Here is a 20,305-nt window from a genome sequence, read left to right as displayed (position 1 = left end):
AAAACCCCAACAAACTGATGCGTGTGTGCCTGTAGTCCCAGATACTCAGGAGGCTGAGGCAGGAGAATCACTTTAACCCGGGAGGCAGAGGTTGCAGTGAACCGAGATCGCACCACTGCACTCCAGCCTGGGCAACAGAGACTGTCTCAAAAACAAACAAAAAACAACAAACTGTTATACATTCAATAACACTTTAAGTTTACATTTTATTAATTTATATATATTCAAAAATAGTAGTACATAAGGGGGGAGATGTATATTTTAGTCTATAGATAATGAGAACTGAATGAGTAGATATGCAAACTCTTTTTTGAGACAGGGTCTCACTCTGTCGCCCAGGCTGGAGTGCAGTGGCGTGATCTCAACTGACTGTAGCCTTGACTTCCTGGGCTCAAGTAATCCTCCCACCTCAGCCCCCACAAGTAGCTGGGACTACAGATGTACACCACTATGCCCAACTAATTTTTGTATTTTTTGTAGAGACAGAGTTTCACCACATTACCCAGGCTGGTCTGAAACTTCTGAGCTCAAGCGAACCTCCTGCCTCAGCCTCCCAGTGCTAGGATTACAGGCATGAGCCACTGTGCCCAACCAGATGTGCAAACTCCTGATAATGACTCCATGATTTCCCAATGCACTTATCCTCAAGTTGGAAAATAGTAGTTTACTTTTTTTTATGCCTATGAGTACTAGTTTTCTGCAGCAGAAAATTCCTGCAGCCAGAAACTATCCAGAATCACATAATTACAAAAATTTGACCTAAAAAACCTTAAACGACAACTTGTACAACCATCGCATTTCAGAAATGAAAAAAATTAGTCCAAGTGCTCTCTCTCTTTCTCCTTTTTACTATCTTCTTCCCTCTTTTACCACATCAAGATTGGCTAACACTGTTCATGACAGAGAAAGTGCTGGGTCTCCACACAAAGGATCATTAGGCCATCAGAAAGGGCCAGGAAATGGACGTGTGGCTAGTTCTAGGTAGGAAAAGGCAGCAGCTAAGGCTCATGATAAGGGAACTGGCTTCAGAATAGGGTTACTCTCCTCTTCTTGTCCTCCCCAGATTTGGACCTAAGGAAGCAGAGCTATGGCTAGGGAGGCCTACGAGAACACAGAGAAATGGGTTCAAGGAAAGGTGGTCTAGTCCTCATTGGTGGGTTACATCTGAAACCTGGTAGATGTATGTACACTGGTCTCTCACTCTCCTACTGGGTCTGATACTTGACCTGAACCAGACTGCCCTGTCACTCAAGACCCAGGCTGGCCCCAATAATCTGGTCAAAGAGGCTCAATGTGAGATTCCTGAATTCCTGATTGAGAAACTCTCAAACTCTAAGTTTCTGCCATCTCTTCAAATAGAGCTGAGTCAGCCTGATTGGCCCAGACAAGCCAATTAATCCCTCTTCCTCATTTTTCCCTGCTCAGCATCTGGGTGTAGTTGACCCTGGAACAAGGGGTTTGAACTACTCAGGTCCACTTCTACGCAATTTTTTTTCAACAGAAGTTACAGCAAGTATGCCTGCCTCTCCTTCCACTGCCTCTGTCACCCAAGGCAGCAAGATCAACCCTTCCTCTTCTAAAGTCTATTCAACGCAAAGATGAAGACCTTTATGATGATCCACTTCCACTGAATAGTATGTTTCCTTAATAGTGAATGATTTCTTAATAATATTTTCTTTTCTCTAGCTTCATTGTAAGAGTACAGTACATAATACACATAAAATACAAAATACATATTCACTGACTGTTTATGTTATTGGTAAGGCTTCCAGTTGATTTAGTAGTTAAGTTTTGGGGGAGTCAAAAGTTATACTTGGAATTCTTACTGCACAGGAATAGATGTCCTTTTTATTTTGGAGACAGAGTCTCACTCTGTCGCCCAGGCTGGAGTGCAATGGCGCGATCGCAGCTCACTGCAACCTCCACCTCCTGGGTTCAAGCAATTCTTATGCCTCAGCCTCCTGAGTAGCAGGGACTACAGGCGTGTGCCACCATTCCCGGCTAATTTTTGTACTTTTAGTAGAGATAGGGTTTCACCATGTTGCCCAGGCTGGTCTCAAAGTCCTGAGCTCAGGCAAGCCGCCCACCTCGGCCTCCTGAGGGGCTGGGATTACAGGCATGAGCCACCACGCTCAGCCCCCTTTTTTTTATTTTTTATTTTTATTTTTTGAGACGGAGTCTCGCTCTGTCGTCCAGGCTGGAGTGTAGTGGTGCGATCTCAGCTCACTGCAAACTCTGCCTCTCAGGTTCAAGCCATTCTCCTGCCTCAGCCTCCTGAGTAGCCGGGACTACAGGCACCCGCCACCACACCCGGCTAATTTTTTGTATTTTTAGTAGAGACGAGGTTTCACCGTGTTAGCCAGGATGGTCTCTATCTCCTGACCTTGTGATCCACCCGCCTCGGCCTCCCAAAGTGCTGGGATTACAGGCGTGAGCCACCGCGCCCGGCCAACCCCCTTTTATTTTTTTTAACAGACAGGGTCTCGCTGTATCACTCGGTAGAGTGTAGTGGTGTGATCATGGCTTGCTGCAGCCTCAAACTCCTGGGCTCGAGTCATCCTCCTGCCTCAGCCTCCTGAGTAGCTGGGACTGCAGGCACGTGCCATCATGCCCAGCTAATTTTTGTCCTTTTTTTGTAGAGACAGGGTCTTGCTTTGTTGTCCAGGCTAGTCTCAAACTCTTGGACTCAAGTGATCCTCCTCCCTTGGCCCACTAAAGTGCTTGGATTAGAAGCATGAGTGACTGGACCCAGACAGGATAGGCACTCTTAACTCCCATGTTGTTCAAAGGTCAACTATTTTATTTTTTTATTTTTTTTTTAATTGAAACGGAGTCTCACTCTGTCGCCCCAGCTGGAGTGCAGTGGCTCCATCTCGGCTCACTGCAAGCTCCGCCTCCCGGGTTCATGCCATTCTCCTGCCTCAGCCTCCCAAGTAGCTGGGACTACAGGCGCCCGCCACCACGCCCGGCTAATTTTTTTTTTGTATTTTTAGCAGAGATGGGGTTTCATTGTGTTAGCTAGGATGGTCTTGATCTCCTGACCTCGTGATCCGCCTGTCTCGGCCTCCCAAAATGCTGAGATTACAGGCATGAGCCACCGCGCCCGGCCGTTCAAAGGTCAACTATTTTGGCCTTGAGTGTTTTGGGTTAGGACTCTCAGAAAGGTAACAGAATAGAGGGAGACTGTTTGACTATACCCACACTATCAGAATCAAGCCTTTACCTATAGCTTTTTAACAACCGAGCACCATTGATTCTTCCAATTTCCCTTATGACATGAAGTTTTTCCTCCTCAAGACTAGGATGGGTAGGTGGCAGTCACTCAGTTCTTTCCTTGATCCTATGTTCCTTGAAGATTTTCAAGCAGAAATTACAAACTTGGTGTATGTGACTTTAATTCTCCATCTCCCTACACACACGTACTGACTTAATTCAAATACCTTTAAATAGTATTATCACGATTAATAAGGAAACCTTGTTTTATGCTCCACCCTCTGATCTGTGGTAGGATGTCAAATAAGGCAACTTTATTTTAAGTGAAAAACTAATTTTGTTTCCAGGGCAGAACAGATACAAATAGCATAGTGCTGAGGAGGCTCCAAATTAGTCAAAGCTTAGTCTAACTGAAGCCAAGGTGCTACCACACGGTCACACTGCTTTGGCAAAGGGATGTCATCAAAACCTTTTTCCAGAAGAGACAAACTCCCCTACATCACCCACCACTGTTACTTCCGTGTACTCTTTCCAATTCTTACTAGCTCTACCCTGAAGGAACTGCTTCCTTTGAAAAATTCTAATACAGAAATTTTAGCTCATTCTTCTACTTCCCACTTATTTCAGACTAAGAGATGGGGTTGGTATCCTTATTCTCAATGTCTCTTCCAGATCTAACTCCTCAGGCTCATTTTAATAAACCCCGGCTCCTCCAAGGCCACAGGCCTGTCGTTGATGGGAAGACTTTGGCATTGAGGTCAGTCTTCACCTGCACTTCAGCTATCCATTTCCATGGCTGCACTCCAAACCAGTCTTACCTAGAACTGCTACGCTTTATTATAAGTAAAACTGCTCCACTTTCAAAACCTTAAATATAATTAGCTGAGCGTGGTGGCTCATGCTTGTAATCCTAGCCACCTAGGAGGCTGAGGCAGGAGAATCGCTTGAACTCGGGAGACGGAGGTTGCAGTAAACCAAGATAGCGGCACTGCACTCCAGCCTGGGTGACAGAATGAGACTCCATCTCAAAACAAAACAAAATAAAACCTTACGTATAAATACCCCAGTCCTTGACCAAAATCATCACACGCAAAAGAATGAAGCTGGCTGGGCGCGGTGGCTCACGCCTGTAATCCCAGGATTCTGGGAGGCCAAGACGGGTGGACCACAAGGTCAGGAGATCGAGACCATCCTGGCTAACACAGCGCAACCCCATCTCTACTAAAAATACAAAAAATTAGCTGGGCGTGGTGGTGGGCACCTGTAGTCCCAGCTACTCGGGAGGCTGAGGCAAGAGAATGGCAAGAACCCAGGAGGCAGAGTTTGCAGTGAGCCTAGATAGCGCCACTGCACTCCAGCCTGGGTGAAAGAGCAGGACTCCATCTCAAAAAAAAAAAAAAAAAAAAAAAAATGAAGTTAGACCCTTACTTTACCCCACATATAAAAACTAACTCAAAATGAATCAAAGACCTAAATTTAAGAGTTGAAACTATAAAACTCTTAGAAGAAAACATAGGAGTAAATACTCATGACTCTCAGTTTGGCAAATGATTCTTAGATAACTAACACCAAAAGCATCTGCAACAAAAGGAAAAACATAAACTAGGCTTCATCAAAACTAAAACCTTTGTGCTTGAAAGAACACTATAAAGAAAGTGAACAATCCACAGAAAGGGAACACATATTTGCAAATCATATCTGATAAGGCACTTGCATCTAGAATACAGAATATATACAGAACTCTTACATCTCAATTTAAAAAAAAAAAAAAGGCCAAGTGCAGTGGCTCACACCCGTAATCCCAGCACTTTGGGAGGCTGAGGTGGGCAGATCACCTGAGGTCAGGAGTTCAAGACCAGCCTGGCTAACATGGCAAAACCTCGTCTCTACTAAAAATACAAAAAATTAGCCGGGCATGGCAGCACACACCTGTAATCCCAGCTACTTGGGGCAAAGATCAAGTGTGGTGGCTGATGCCTACAGTCCCAACTACTGAGGAGGCTGAGACGGGAAGACTGCTTGAGCCCAGGAGTTTGAGACCACTCTGGATAATATAGCAAGACCTTGTCTCTAAAAAAATAAAAACAATAATTAAAAATAAATTTTTAAAAAATGGCCTAGGTATCTGAAGTCATTTCTCCAAGGAAGATACACAAATGGCCAATGAGCACCAAAAAAAAAAAAAAACGCTCAGCATCATTAGTCATCAGGGAAATGCAAATCAGAATGAGAGAACATCTCATACCTAATAGGACATTTAGAATCAAATCGGCTCACTGCAAGCTCTGCCTCCCAGATTCAAGTGATTCTTATGCCTCAGCCTCCTGTGTAGCTGGGATTACAGGTGTGTGCCACAGTGCCTGGCTAATTTTTGCATTTTTAGCAGAGACGAGGTTTCGCCATGTTAGCAAGGCTGGTCTCGAACTCCTGATCTCAAGTGATCCGTCTGACTCAGCCTCCCAAAGTGCTGGGATTATAGATGTGAGCCACCGTGCCCGGCCACAAAAAAAAAAAAAGTTTTAGACAGGTCTCTCTATGCTGCCCAAGCTGGTCTCGAACTCCTGGGCCCAAGAAATCCTCCTGCCATAGCCTCCTGAGTAGCTGAGAGTACAGGCATGCACCTGGGTAAATAACACAAGTGCTGTTAAAGATATGGAGAAACTGGAACCCTCATACACTGCTGTCACGTAAAATGGTGCAGCACCTTGGAAACAGTACGGCGGTTCTAGTTCCTCAAATGATTACAGAGTTACCACATGACTCAGCAACTCCATTCCCAGGTACATAGTCGAAGAGAAGTGAAAACATATGTCCCCACAAAAACGTGTACACTAATGTTTGTAGCAGAATTATTCATAATAACCAAAAGATGGAAATAAGCTATGGAAATAACTTGTGTCTGTTGGGTGAATGGAAAAAGAAAATGTGGAACACACAAACAATAGAATCTAATTCTGCCCTAAAAAAAAAATTTTGACATTTGTGACAACAAATGGATGAACCTAGAGGGAACTATGCTAAGTAAAATAAGCTAGACACAGAAAGATAACCACCACATGATCTCAAGTCAAACTCATAGAAACAGAGAGTAGGAAGGGGGTTGTCTGGGGCTTAAGGGTAGGGAAAATGAGATCGTGGTAAAAGGATATAAAATTTCAGTTATTGCCGGGCACGGTGGCTCACGCTTGTAATCCCAGCACTTTGGGAGGCCGAGGCGGGCGGATCACGAGGTCAGGAGATCGAGACCACGGTGAAACCCCGTCTCTACTAAAAATACAAAAAATTAGCCGGGCGTGGTGGCGGGCTCCTGTAGTCCCAGCTACTTGGAGAGGCTGAGGCAGGAGAATAGCGTGAACCCGGGAGGCGGAGCTTGCAGTGAGCCGGGATTGCGCCACTGCACTCCAGCCTGGGCGACAGAGCGAGACTCCGTCTCAAAAAAAAAAAAAAAAAAAAAAAAAAATTTCAGTTATTAAGTTCTGGAGACCTAATGTACAGCATTGTAACCATAGTTAATAATAACGTACTGGTTAGGCATGGTGGCTCACATCTGTAATCCCAGCACTTTGGGAGGCCAAGGTAGGCAGATGATGAGGTCAGGAGTTCGAGACCAGCCTGGGCAACATGGTGAAACCCTGTCTCTACTAAAAATAAAAAAATTAGCCGGGTGTGGTGGTGGGCGCCTGTAATCCCAACTACTCAGGAGGCTGAGGCAGGAGAATTGCTTGAACCTGGGAGGCAGAGATTGCAGTGAGCCGAGACTGTACCACCGCACTCCAGAATGGGCGACAGAGCAAGACTCCGTCTAAAATAATAATAATAACGTACTGTATACTTGGCCAGGCATGGTGGCTCATGCTTGTAATCCTAATACTTTGGGAAGCTGAGGCTGGAGGATTGCTCGAAGCTGAGTTCAAGACCAGCCTGGGCAATATAGCGATTCTTTGCCTCTACAAAAAATTTGATTAAAAATTAGCTGGGCGGCTGGGCACGGTGGCTCACGCCTGTAATCCCAGCACGTTGAGAGGCTGAGCGGGTGGATCACCTGAGGTTGGGAGTTCAAGACCAGCCTGACCAACATGGAGAAACCCCGTCTCTACTAAAAATACAAAATTAGCTGGGCTTGGTGGCGCATGACTGTAATCCCAGCTACTTGGGAGGCTTAGGCAGGAGAACCGCTCGAACCCGGGAGGCGGAGGCTGCAGTGAACTGAGATCATGCCACTGCACTCCAGCCTGGGCAACAAGAGCAAAACTCCATCTCAAAAAAAAATAAAAATAAAAACAAATAAATAAATTAGCTGGGCATGGTAGTGCACGCCTGTAGTCCCAGCTATTGAGGAGGCTGAAGTGGGAGGATCGCTTAAGCCCAGGAGTTTGAGGTTGCAGTGAGCTATAACTGCATCACTGAACTCCAGCTTGGGTGACAAAGGTTCTCTTTTGAAACCATGTAAAATAAAAATAAATAATATATTGTAAACTTGAAATGTGCTGAGAGAGTAGCTCTTCAGTGTTCTCATCACACACACACAAAAAGGTTAACTATGTGACGTGACAGATACGCTAATTAGCTTAACTGTGGTACTCCACAATGTACACATATATCAAGACACCACACTGTACGTTAAATGTATACAATTTTTATTTGTGAGTTATACCTCAATAAAGCTGGGGTGGGGAGGCAGAAAGAAGGAATGAAGTACTGATACATGCTACAAGTCAGATGAAAACATTATACTCAAAGAGGCCAGACACATAAATCTACATATTACATAATTCCATTCATATGAAAGGCCAGAATAGAAAAATCAACAGAGACAGAAAGTAGATTTGAGGTTGCTAAAGGCTACGGGAAGGATGGGAGAACTGGGTTTCTTCCTTTCTTTCTTTTTTTTTTTTTTTTTGAGATGAAGGTCTCACTCTGCTACTCAAGCTGGACTGTAGTGGCGTGATCACAGCTCCCTGCAGCCTTGACCTCCTGGGCTCAAACAATTCTCCTGCCTCAGCTTACCAAGTAGCTGGGACTACAGGTGCACACCACCAAGCCTGGCTAAATTTTTTATTTTTTATAGAGATAAGGTCTTACGGGCCAGGCGTGGTGACTTACGCCTGTAATCCCAGCACTTTGGGAAGCTGAGGTGTGTAGATCACTTGAGGCTAGGAGTTTGAGACCAGCCTGGCCAAAATGACAAAATTCCATCTCTACTAAAAATACTAAAAATTAGGCAGGCATATGGCACATACCTGTAGCCCCAGATATCCGGGAGGCTGATGAACGAGAATCACTTGAACCCCAGAGGGTCAAGTTGCAGTGAGCCAAGATTATGCCACTGCACTCCAGACTGGGTGACAGGGCAAGACTCTGTCTCAAAAACAGACAAACAAACAAATAAATAAAAAGAGATGAGGTCTCACTATGTTGCCCAGGCTGGTCTCGAACTCCTGGGCCAACCATTCCTCCTGCCTCAGCCTGCTGAGTAGCTCAGTACAGGCACGCACCTGGCTAAATTATGCACTTTATAAATAAATGAACTGTATGTTCTGTGAATTGTATCTCAATAAAGCAGTTTTTTTTTCTTTTTCTCTTTTTTTTTTTGAGAGGGAGTCTCGCTCTGTTGCCCAGGCTGGAGTGCAGTGGCGTGATCTTGGCTCATTGCAAGCTCCGCCTCCCAGGTTCACACCATTCTCCTGCCTCAGCCTCCCGAGTGGCTGGGACTACAGGTGCCTGCCACCACACCTGGCTAAGTTTTTTGTATTTTTAGTAGAGACCGGGTTTCACCGTGTTAGCCAAGATGATCTCGATCTCCTGACCTCGTGATCCACCCGCCTTAGCCTCCCAAAGTACTGGGATTACAGGCATGAGCCTTGGCACCTTGCCACATAAGGCAGTTTTTTAAAAAATTGCCTCTTATTCCTAGTTCTTTCCTTACTGTCTCGTCTCTAATTTCTTAATGCATCCATTCCCTTGATCCTTCTAACTTCTGCCTATCAGTCCTTTCTCACATTCACTTTCTTCTCTCTCTAGACTCCATAGCTCATTCATTTCAATCACGACTAGTAACATCCCAATTCTCTTGCCACTCCCATATGCCTGGAACTGGACCAATTCAAATGTCTGCTTTCTCCAGGCCTACAACAGACTACTCCATTGCCAAAGGGGGTTAAACACACACACACACACACACACACACACACACACACGCACACACACACACGCACACACTCTTTTTGAAAGAGATGTCATTCTTTTGTTTTTTTCAAGAGTATCACACTGTTACTCAGGCTGGAGTGCAGTGGTGCAATCATAGCTTGCTGTGGCCTCGACCGCCTGGGCTCAAGGGATCCTCCCACTCTAAGCTCCCAAGTAGCTGGGACGTAAGCACACATCACTGCACCAGGTTGATTTTTGGTAGAGAGAGGGTCTCACTTTGTTGCCCAGATTGGTCTCAAATTCCTGGGCTCAAGCAATCCTCCTGCCTTGGCCTCCCAAAGTGCTTGGCTTACAAGTGTAAGCCACCATGCCTGTCCTGCTCTATCCTTCTATTTCACAAAAACAAAACACAGAAGGGAACGCTAACTTCCTTTGCACATACCTTTCCTTCCCACTTCTCTGTAATTACAATGGAAGATACTTCTCTTGTCTGGTTCCTACATCTTGTAATGTACTCAGTCAAGAATACCAGTACTTACTATTATTATCTATTCCCTCTTTTTTTTTCCTTTTTTTTTTTTTTTTTTTTTTTTTGAGACGGAGTCTCGCTTTGTCGCCCAGGCTCGAGTGCCTGCCACCATGCCCGGCTAATTTTTTGTATTTTTAGTAGAGACGGGGTTTCACCATGTTAGCCAGGATGGTCTTGATCTCCTGACCTCGTGATCCGCCCACCTCGGCCTCCCAAAGTGCTGGGATTACAGGCGTGAGCCACCGCACCCGGCTTTTGCCTCCTTTCTAATCTTCCTTTGCACATACCTTTCCTTCCCACTTCTCTGTAATTACAGTGGAAGATGCTTGTCTTGTCTGGTTCCTACTTGTCATATATTCAGTGAAAAATATCAGTACTCAATATTATTATCTATTCCCTCTCTTTTTTCCCCCCTTTCTTATCTTTTCTTTGACCTTATTTGATACTCTCCTAACTTTTTAAAAAACAACCAAATCACCTCTTGATCTCAAAGCTACCTCTCCAACTACCATCTCTTTAGCCTTCCCTCAGTCAGATTTCTTTAACAAGTTTTTTTGGCCATGCACAGTGGCATGAACCTATTGTCTCAGCTATTCAAGAAACTGATGGCTGATGTGGGAGGATTGTAAGTTCAGGTTCAAGCCCAGCTTGGGAAAATAAGGAGACCCATTTGCCAAAAACATAAAAAGAATTCTTGGAAGACTCTCAGAAAATGGCAGTGGCACAGTTTATCTCTCTTCAAATCTCCACATGGAATGAGAGCTCTGGACAGCAAAATCAAGACCCAAACCGAAACCCTGGCCAGACATAGTGGCTCACGCCCGTAATCCCAACACTTTGGGAAGCCAAGGTGGGTGGATCACCTGAGGTCAGGAGTTCAAGACCAGCCTGGCCAACATGGTAAAACCGTGTCTCTACTAAAAATACAAAAATTAGCCAGGCATGGTGGCACACACCTGTAATCCCAGCTACGCAGGAGGCTGAGGCACAAGAATAGCTTGAACCTGGAAGGCAAAGCCACCACACTCCAGCCTGGGCGACAGCAAGACTCTGTCTCAAAAAATAAAAAAGCCAAAACCTTCAGACAACACTGCAACAAAGTTACCAGGTATCCCCCAAGACCCAAAATGTAAGTGCATAATAAAGCACCAACAGCTGTAGGACCTGTACAGTACTGGTGTCCACGCAGGAGAAAGCAGAGAGAAAGCAAATGGACCTGAGAACAGGAGAACACTGAAATAACCAACAGGCAATCAAGGGGAAGCACAACAGTCAAAACTGAGAACAGCATTTAAAACTAGCAAGGGGGCCAGGCAGGGTGGCTCATGCCTGTAAATCCCATCACTTTGGGAGGCCGAGGTGGGTGGATCATCTGAGTCAGGAGTTCGAGACCAGCCTGGAAAACATGGTGAAACCTCATCTCTACTAAAAATACAAAAATTAGCTGGGCATGGTGGCACACGAGGTCCCAGCTACTTGGGAGGCTAAGGCAGGAGAATCACTTGAATCCGGGAGACAGAGGTTGCAGTGAGCTGAGATTGTGCCACTGCACTCCAGCCTGGGTGACAGAGTGAGACTCTGTCTCAAAAAAAAAAAATAAATAAAATAAAAAAATAAAGTCTGAAGGGATGAAGCTGACCTGGCTGCCAGGGCTTCCTTCTAGGGACAGGGCCCTACACTGTCCCTAGAAGGGAGTTCCTAGAAGAGAAACTGTTGAGAGCAGGACCAAATTCAGTAGGACGGGGATGGTCCAGAACAAGCTGGGAAAGGGAACAAAAGCAACAAATCTCAGAAAGCAAGCCACCATATTTCTCACCACCACAGAAAAACAACAGAAGAAGCTCTGTGAAGTTAGAAAAAGCTACTCTAAATCATGCTTCCTTCTAAAAGACCAGGAAAACTAATTTTACATAAAAATGAACAGAAAACATTGAAGTTAAATCCCATATAAAGTTATAAGAAAAAATAATAGCATTCCTACAGACAATGAAAGCATGCCAGAAAGACATCCGCATATCATATCAAAATTGCAACTTCTATTTCAAAATGAGCTAAAAAGACATTAAGAAAATTATATAAGGCATAAAAGAACATCAATCAGAATTGGAAAAACTCAAAAATGAAATGAAAACTCAGAAAGGTATGAGCAATTAGGAATCAAAAACTATTTACCAAATATCACCACCTAAAAGTCCCACACCTTCTCGATCTCAAAACATCCAAAACCTAACCCACCACTGTCCTTCCAGAACTCTTCTCCTGCTGTCCCTTCCTTAACAGTTAACACCATTCAACACCATTCATCAACCTGCACATTCCTTTGACTCCTTTTTCTTTTTCTGAGTCAGGGTCTCACTTTGTTGTCCAGACTGGAGTGCTGTGGCATGATCACAGCTCTACAGCTTTGACCTCCCCGGGCTTAGATGATCCTCCTGCCTGAACCTCCTCAGTAGCTGGGACCACAGGCCTGCGCCACCAAGACCGGATAATTTTTTTTTCTACTTTTCTTTTGTAGAGACAGGATTTTTCCATGTTGCCCAGGTGGGTCTCAAGATCCCGGGCTCAAGCAATCCACCTGCCTCAGCCTCCCAAAGTGCTGTGATTACAGGCATGAGCCACAGTACCTGGCCTCCTTTGACTCCTTAATTCAGGTTCCACATTCAATCAATGAAGGGGTTGTTAGTAACACTAGAATCTCTCTCTAATCTGTCCACATCTTGCCATTCCCACAAGCATGAACCTTCTTTAGGGGCACCATCGTCATGCTCCTTGGACTATCCTAACAACCTCTAAACAGCTCTTCTGCCTCTCGTCTTCCTTTGTGCCTCACCCACAATTCATCCTCCACATTTAAGCCTTCAGTGGTTCTTTCCTTGCCATTAGAATAACATCCAAACTCCCTTACATATAGAATGGTAAGCTGCTATAAATTCACAATCCCCAAAACTCAGTGAACACTCCATATTGCCTGTCAGTTTTTCCAACGTTTCCATTCTCTAGTGACTACAGACGGTCCCTGATGTATGATGGTTCAACTTATAATTTTGACTTTATTGTGGTATGAAAGCCATAAACATTCAGTAGAAACTGTACTTCTCAGCTGGGTGCAGTGGCTCACCACACATGTAATCCCAGCACTTTGGGAGGCCAAGGTGGGAGTTCTTGAGGCTGAGGCACAAGAATAGCTTGAACCTGGAAGGCAAAGCCACTGCACTCCAGCCTGGGCGACAGCAAGACTCTGTCTCAAAAAATAAAAAAGAAGCCAAAACCTTCAGACAACACTGCAACAAAGTAAGTTACCAGGTATCCCCCAAGACCCAAAATGTAAGTGCACAACAAAGCACCAACAGCTGTAGGACCTGTACGGTACTGGTGTTCAGGAGTTCAAGATCAGCCTGGGCAACATAGAGAGACCCCATCTCTATTAAAAATATTTTTTAAAAATAAAAAAGAGGCCAGGCACCGTGGCTCACACCTGTAATCCCAGCACTTTGGGAGGCCGAGGCAAGCGGATCACCAGGTCAAGAGTTCAAGACCAGCCTGTCCAACATGATGAAACCCCGTCTCTACTAAAAATACAAAAAAAATTAGCCAGGCATAGTGGCGTGCACCTGTAATCCCAGCTACTCGGGAGGCTGAGGCACGAGAATCACTTGAACCCGGGAGGCAGAGGTTGCAGTGAGCTGAGATCATGCCACTGCAGACAGAATGAGACAGAGTGAGACTCTGTCTTAAAAAAAGAAAAAAAAAAAAAGAAATCGTACTTCTCGAGATGCTGGATAGCAACAGAGAGCTGCTGCTCCAAGTTAGCCAAGAAGTTATCTTGAACTTCTGAACTTATGATGAGTTTACCAGGATGGGATATAACTACACCATAAATCAAAAAGCATCTGTACTGCAGCAAATATTCCCCATCCCAAAACCACTTGTAACTCTGAATTCTGTCCACTTCTATTTTCCCTATCACCACTCTATTCCATGCCACACTCACTACTTAAAACTAGATTCCTACAACAGCTTTCTTATCTAGCATTTCTGTCTCTGATCTTGTTCCTCCTCACTGCGGACAAAATAACTGCTGTAAAAGAATCCTCAAATTTTACAGTACATAGTATCAACCTGGGATATTCTTTAATACATAAACGTCTGAGTCCCCAATGCCCCTCCCAAGAGTCTGTTTCAGTAGAGAATGGCTAATTGGATTTTCTGATGCAAGTGTTCTCTGGATCTGAAAAACACTTCTTTAAAATTTAAATCAGACAAAGCATAGTGGCTCATGCTTGTAATCCCAGCACTTTGAAAGACCAAGACGGGTGGATCACTTGAGGTCAGGAGTTCAAGACCAGCCTTGCCAACATGGTGAAACCCCATCTCTACTAAAAATTAAAAAAAAAATTAGCTGGGTGTGGTGTCGTGCACCTGTAGTCCCAGCTACCTGGCTACCTGGGAGGCTGAGGCAGGAGAATCGCTTGAACCTGGGAGGTGGAGGCTGCAGTGAGCCGAGATCGCACCACTGCACTCCAGCCTGGGCATCTGACAGTGTGAGACTCCATCTCAAAAAAAAAAAAAAAAAAAAAAAAAACAGTAAATAAAAATTAAATAAATAAATAAATAAATCCAATCATATCACTTTCTTTTTTGAGACAGGATCTTGCTTTGTTGCCCAGGCTGGAATACAGTGATACAATCTTGATTCACTGCAACCTCCACCTCCCAGGCTCAAGCAATCCTCCCACCTCACCAATTAGTGGCCCCTGCTCACCAATTTGTCTTTATTTCTACTACCTACCCTGTCCCAACAATGCTCCAGTCACACCTAACTACTCCCAAGTTCCCAAACGCTCTCTATCTTCTCTATCTGGGCTTTTTCTCTTTTTAAAAAAATTTTGGGCCAGGCGCAGTAGCTCACGCCTGTAATCCCAGCACTTTGGGAGGCTGAGGTGGGTAGATCACAAGGGTCAAGAGATGGAGACCATCCTGGCCAACATGGTGGAACCCCGTCTCTACTAAAAATACAAAAATTAGCTGAGCGTGGTGGTGCGCACCTGTAGTCCCAGCTACTTGGGAGGCTCAGGCAGGAGAAATCACTTGAACCCGGCGGGGCGGAGGCTGAAGTGAGCCGAGATTGCACCACCACACTCCAGCCTGGCAACGGAGTGAGACTCCATCTTAAAAAACAAAACAAAACAAAAAAAAATGGGGGTCACAGTGGCTCATGCCTGTAATCCCAGCACCTTGGGAGGCCGAGGCAGGTGGGTCACCTGAGGTCGGGAGTTCCAGACCAGCTTGACCAACATGGTGAAACCCCGTCTCTACTAAAAACACAAAAATTTGGGGGGCGTGGTGGCATGCGCCTATAATCCCAGCTACTCGGGAGACTGAGGCAGGAGAATCACTTGAACCCAGGAGGCAGAGGTTGCAGTGAGCCGAGATCGAGCCATTGCACTCCAGCCTGGGTAACAGAGCAACACTCCATCTCAAAAAAAAAAAAAAAAAAAATTTGGGAATTTTTTTTTTTTTTTTTTGGCTGGATATGGTGGCTCATACTTGTGATCTCAGCACTTTGGGAGGTCAAGGCAGGAGGACTGGTTGAACCCAGCAGTTGGAGGCTGTAGTGAGCTGTGATCCCACAGCTGCACTCCAGCCTGGGTGACTGGGCAACAGAGTGAGACCCCGCCTTTTTTAAAAAAAAAAAAAAAAAAGAGGGCTGGGCACAGTGGCTCACACCCATAATCCACCCGTAATCCCGGTACTTTGGGAAGCTGAGGCGGGCGGATCACCTAAGGTCACGAGTTCATGACCAGCCTGGCCAACATGGTAAAACCCCATCTCTACCACAAATACAAAAATTAGCTGGGCGTGGTGGCATGCACCTGTAATCCCAGCTACTCGGGAAGCTGAGACAGGAGAATCGCTTGAACCCAGGAGGCGGAGGTTGCAGTGAGCCAAGATCATGCCACTGACTGCACTCTTGCCTGGGTTAAAGAGCAAGACTCCATCTCAAGCAAAAAAAAAAGAAAAAAGTTTTTAATTTTTGTTGAGTACACAGTAGGTATATATTTATGCAGTACATGAGATTTTTTTTTTTTTTTGAGACAGAGTTTTGCTCTTGTTGCCCAAGATGAAGTGCAATGGCACAATCTTGGCTCACTGCAACCTCTACCTCCTGGGTTCAAGTGATTCTCCTGCCTCAGCCTCCTGAGTCGCTGGGATTACATGCGCCTGCAACCACGACTAGCTAATTTTTCTTATTTTCAATAGAGACTGAAAATGGGTTTCGTCATGTTGGCCAGGCTGGTCTCGAACTCCTGACCGCAGGTGATTCACCCGCCTCGACCTCCCAAAGTGCTGGGATTACAGGTGTGAGCCACCACACTCGGGCCATGAGATATTTTTATATAGATATACAATGTGTAATAATCACGTAAGTGTAAATGGAGTATGGATCGCCTCAAGCATTAATTCTTTGTTACAAACAATTCAATTACATTCTTTTATTAATACTTTTTTTTTTTCTGAGATGGAGTCTTGCCCTGTCACCAGGCTGGAGCGCAGTGGTGTGATTTCGGTCCACTGCAACCTCCGCCTCCCGGATTCAAGCAATTCTCCTGCCTCAGCCTCCCGAGTAGCTGGGACTACAGGCACATGCAACCACACCCAGCTAATTTTTGTATTTTTAATAGAGACAAGATTTCACCATGTTGGCCAGGATGGTCTCGATCTCTTGACCTCGTTATCCACCCACCTCAGCCTCCCGAAGTGCTGGGATTACAGGCCTGAGCCACTGTGCCCAGCCAATAGTTATTTTTAAGTGTACAATAAGTTACTGGTTGACTGTAGTCACCATGTTGCAAATATGAAATTCTAGATCTTAACCATTCTTATTTTTTAAATGTTCTGAGACAGTCTTGCTCTGTTGCCCAGGTTGGAGTACAGTGGTGTGATTATGGCTTACTGCCACCTCCACCTCCCAGGCTCAAGGGATTCTCCTGCCTCAGCCACTTGAGTAGCTGGAATTACAGGCATGCGTGACCATGATCTGCTAATTTTTGTATTTTTAGCAGAGATGGAGTTTTGCCATGTTGGCCAGGATGGTCTTGACCTCCTGGCCTCAAGTGACTGGCCCACCTTGGCCTCCCACAGTGCTGGGATTACAGGTATCACGCTGGGTTTAGATCTTATTCATTCTAATTACTATTTTTTTTTTGTACCCCTACGGGCTTTTATTTATTTATTTATTTATTTTTTGAGACAGAGTCTCACTCTGTTACCCAGGTAGGAGTGCAGTGGCATGATTTCAGCTCACTGCCACCTCCATCTCCTAGGATCAAACGATTTTCGTATCTCAGCCTGCGATTACAGGCATGCATCACCACACCCAGCTAATTTTTATATTTTTTAGTAGAGATGGGGTTTCATCATGTTGGCCAGGCTGGTCTCAAACTCATGGCCTCAAGTGATCCGTCTGCCTCAGCCTTCCAAAGTGCTGGGATTACAGGCGTGAGCCACTGCTCCCTGCCCCTGTGGGCTTTCGACTGTTGTTCTCTCTGCCTAGAACACATTTTACCCAGCCAACTCTTTAATATTTCCTGACTGCCTAAGATGGATTCAGTACCCAGCTGTAACACCCTACTTAGCCCTATCCCAGTGCTACCCCCTATCAGCAAGTGGTACAATTGCTTGAATGTTTGTCTGACTTCCTTATTAAGTTGTAAGATCTCTAAAGATAGGAATTTTGTTATAGTGTTCACTATTCCATCCTCAAGGGCTTAACAGATTCTAAAATGTAGTAACACTTCTAAAAATGTATAGACAAAATCTTTGATCCACCATCCAATTCCCCCTACATATAATCCCATTACCAGAACTCAGGACTCCACTCAACAACCCAGGAAACAAACATTTATTCTGATGGCATCTCTAGTAGTTTATCCAAAAGACAGGAAACTTTATCCTAAAAACAGAAAAATCCCCACCTATAAAATGATGGATGCTCTTGGCACAAAACATTCCGAATCCTACCCTTTCAAAGTCTTCAGATAGATTTGGAAAAAAATATTCAACTGGCTGGCTTCTCAACCTACACTGCATAAAACAAACTGTCAAACATCGTTCAGAGGACTTCAAGATGTCCTCACTCTCTTATTTAGAACCTTATATTCTTCAGACAGGAAGAGAAGCCAACTAACAGTATAACACCTGTGGCTTGATATGGCATGCCCCAAGTTTTCCCTAGGTCTAAATTGAACAAGGCCTTCTGTAACACTTTTTCAGAAGCATAAATGAAGAATGCACAAGAGGATAAACACGGACGTCACGGTACGTTTGCAACGAAGGTGTGTACACGTTTTTAAAAAGCATTTCTGATCTATACCATAGGAAAAAACCTGTCATACTCACTTCCGAGTCTTCTGCACTTTCATAATCCGAGAGAACAGCTGAAATAAAACAGAAATATGTGGAAAAAAAGAAACCCAGAAACATTTTTTGGCTGCTTATTATATGTCAGACTAAGAGTCTCATTTAATTCTGACATCAACCTACAACGTGGATAAAATTATAGTCCCCACTTACAGAAGGAGAAACAGGCTCAGAGGGTAACTTGCTCAAGACTATACTGCTAAAACCTATGCTCTTAATCACTATGCTACAAAAAGCCACTCTGTGGCCCTAAATCCGTGACAGTGTGTGAGAATGTCGACTGTTGGAAACAGATGACCTGAGTTTATGTTAAAAAAAAAAAACTCTCGTCCTAATGGGGTAAAAGATGCTACTCACCATCACCTTCAATGCCATCTTCACTCTCCTGAAGGAAAGTAAAAGACATGGGTTAGTTCTGTGATTTCCAGAGGTGGGGAGCCCAGTAAAGAAATGTGGGTGAAAAGCTGAAGACTCAGCACAAAATGGTTGGAGAGGGAGACACAGATAGGTAAATCTTTAACAAGTAGTAGCCAAGGCAGGTCTGGTCTCCTTCCCTCCAGCCCCGATTTCTGAATAAACATCCGCTTTCCATCCCCAGCGGCTCTGCCATCCTCCCAGAAACCCCCAATCCTCCTTCTTCCCTTGGACTCCGGATGCAAACTCATTGGGATAACTCCCCTTTTCTCTCAAAAACAAAAAAAAAAGTCCCAGTATCTACTATCAATTCACAGACACCTAGCATTACCTACACCCCGCCCCCGGCCGGCTCGCCGCCCGGTCCCCACCCCGCCCCGCCTGCGCGCACTCACACACTCCGACTCCTCAGCGCTCTTGGCGCCCCCGCTCTCCACCCGCCGCAGATGAAGGGCCCCGATTCGGCCTCCGCGCTGTGAAGGCAGAGAGCCGCTGCCGCCGCCTCCGGCGCTACCGCTGCAGCTCCCGCCTCCCCGCAACGGGGAGCCGCCGCTGTCTGAGCCCGAAGCACCAGATTCCTCGTCCTCGGTGTCTTGAGAAGCGCGCTGCCGCCGGCGGTCCGCCATCTCACGGAGAACGGCTACCGCCGGCGAGGTACTTACGCACCGCGCCCGTCGCAGAGGCTGCTGGGAGGCTGGATAGCTAGTCCCGGCGGGCTAAGCGTGCGGCGCTCGGCCATCCCGCTTGTGGGGGTGGGGGGGCACTGGGCGGGGCCTAGGCCTGCGGCACGTTTGCGGCCGAACCGGATTACGTCTATCGGTGATGTAAGGGGGCGTGGCGCGGCTCCTGACTTCCCTTGGGCAGGCCTAGGGCGAAGGGAATTGAGACATCAGCAGCCTCCCGGGTTCCTGGCCCGGCCATCTTGGGCTTCCCGAGTGGAAGGCGTCAACCTGTCACAGCGTCACTGCAACACTGGGGCTGTTTCATGGTTTTCTGTTTCCATTTCTCACTTCTACCTACGTTTGAAGCAGGTCAATTTACTGCATTCCTTTGCTTGGTAAAATCACGAATCAAGGTGAATCTTAAAAGCTGTAGTGCTGCGTCAGATTTGCTACACCAGCCTGGTTTAAGATAACGGGCGAAGGAGAAACCAGTTGTCTGCAGTGAAGCCAGAGGACTTGTCGCAGCGTTTTCTCTGTGTTCTCATTTCCTCTTAACGTTTCTTCCCACCCCAGCCATCACCTGTCCCAAAGTGCAGGCTGGTGTGATGCCAGTATTATCGGTTTTGTTTTGGCTTTTTTGAGGCAGGGTCTCACTCTGTTGCGCAGGCTGGAGGGCAGTGGCGCGGCTCACTGCAGCCTTGATCTCCTAGGCACAGGTGACCTCCTTGCCTCAGCTTCCTTAGTAGTTAGGACAACAGGCACACACTACCACACCCGGCTAATTTTTTATTTTTTGTAGAGATGGGGTCTCGCTCTTGCCCAGGCTTGTCTCCTGGCTGGGATCAAGCGATCCTTTCCTCTCAGCCTCCCAAAGTGCTGTGACTACAGGCATGAGCTACTGCCCTTGTCAGGATTTTAG

General features: G+C 45.7%; 1 protein-coding gene across 7 annotated transcripts in view; it reads right to left on the bottom strand.

The window, feature by feature from the left end:
• The window catches only part of CASC3 (CASC3 exon junction complex subunit), a 32,022-nt gene extending 12,347 nt beyond the window's left edge, over positions 1–19,675 (bottom strand). For 2 of the 7 annotated variants that reach the window (XM_055258190.2, XM_063628921.1), the window contains exons 1-3: positions 19,120–19,484; positions 18,668–18,695; positions 18,290–18,327 (exon numbers count right to left, since the gene is read on the bottom strand). In XM_055258190.2, the coding sequence (XP_055114165.1) occupies positions 18,290–18,327; positions 18,668–18,695; positions 19,120–19,350 (297 nt within the window). In that variant the 5' untranslated portion in view covers positions 19,351–19,484. Of the gene's footprint in view, positions 1–18,289; positions 18,328–18,667; positions 18,696–19,119 lie in introns of all 7 variants that reach the window. The other 5 variants (XM_055258187.2, XM_055258188.2, XM_063628918.1 and 2 more) reach the window with 5 other exon arrangements.
• Between the last annotated feature and the right edge of the window lie 630 nt (positions 19,676–20,305).

Source organism: Symphalangus syndactylus, chromosome 20 (assembly GCF_028878055.3).
Source record: "Symphalangus syndactylus isolate Jambi chromosome 20, NHGRI_mSymSyn1-v2.1_pri, whole genome shotgun sequence".
NCBI lineage: Eukaryota > Metazoa > Chordata > Mammalia > Primates > Hylobatidae > Symphalangus > Symphalangus syndactylus.
The sequence above is the reverse complement of the archived record's forward strand: the minus strand, read 5'-3'. Positions and strand labels throughout refer to the sequence as shown.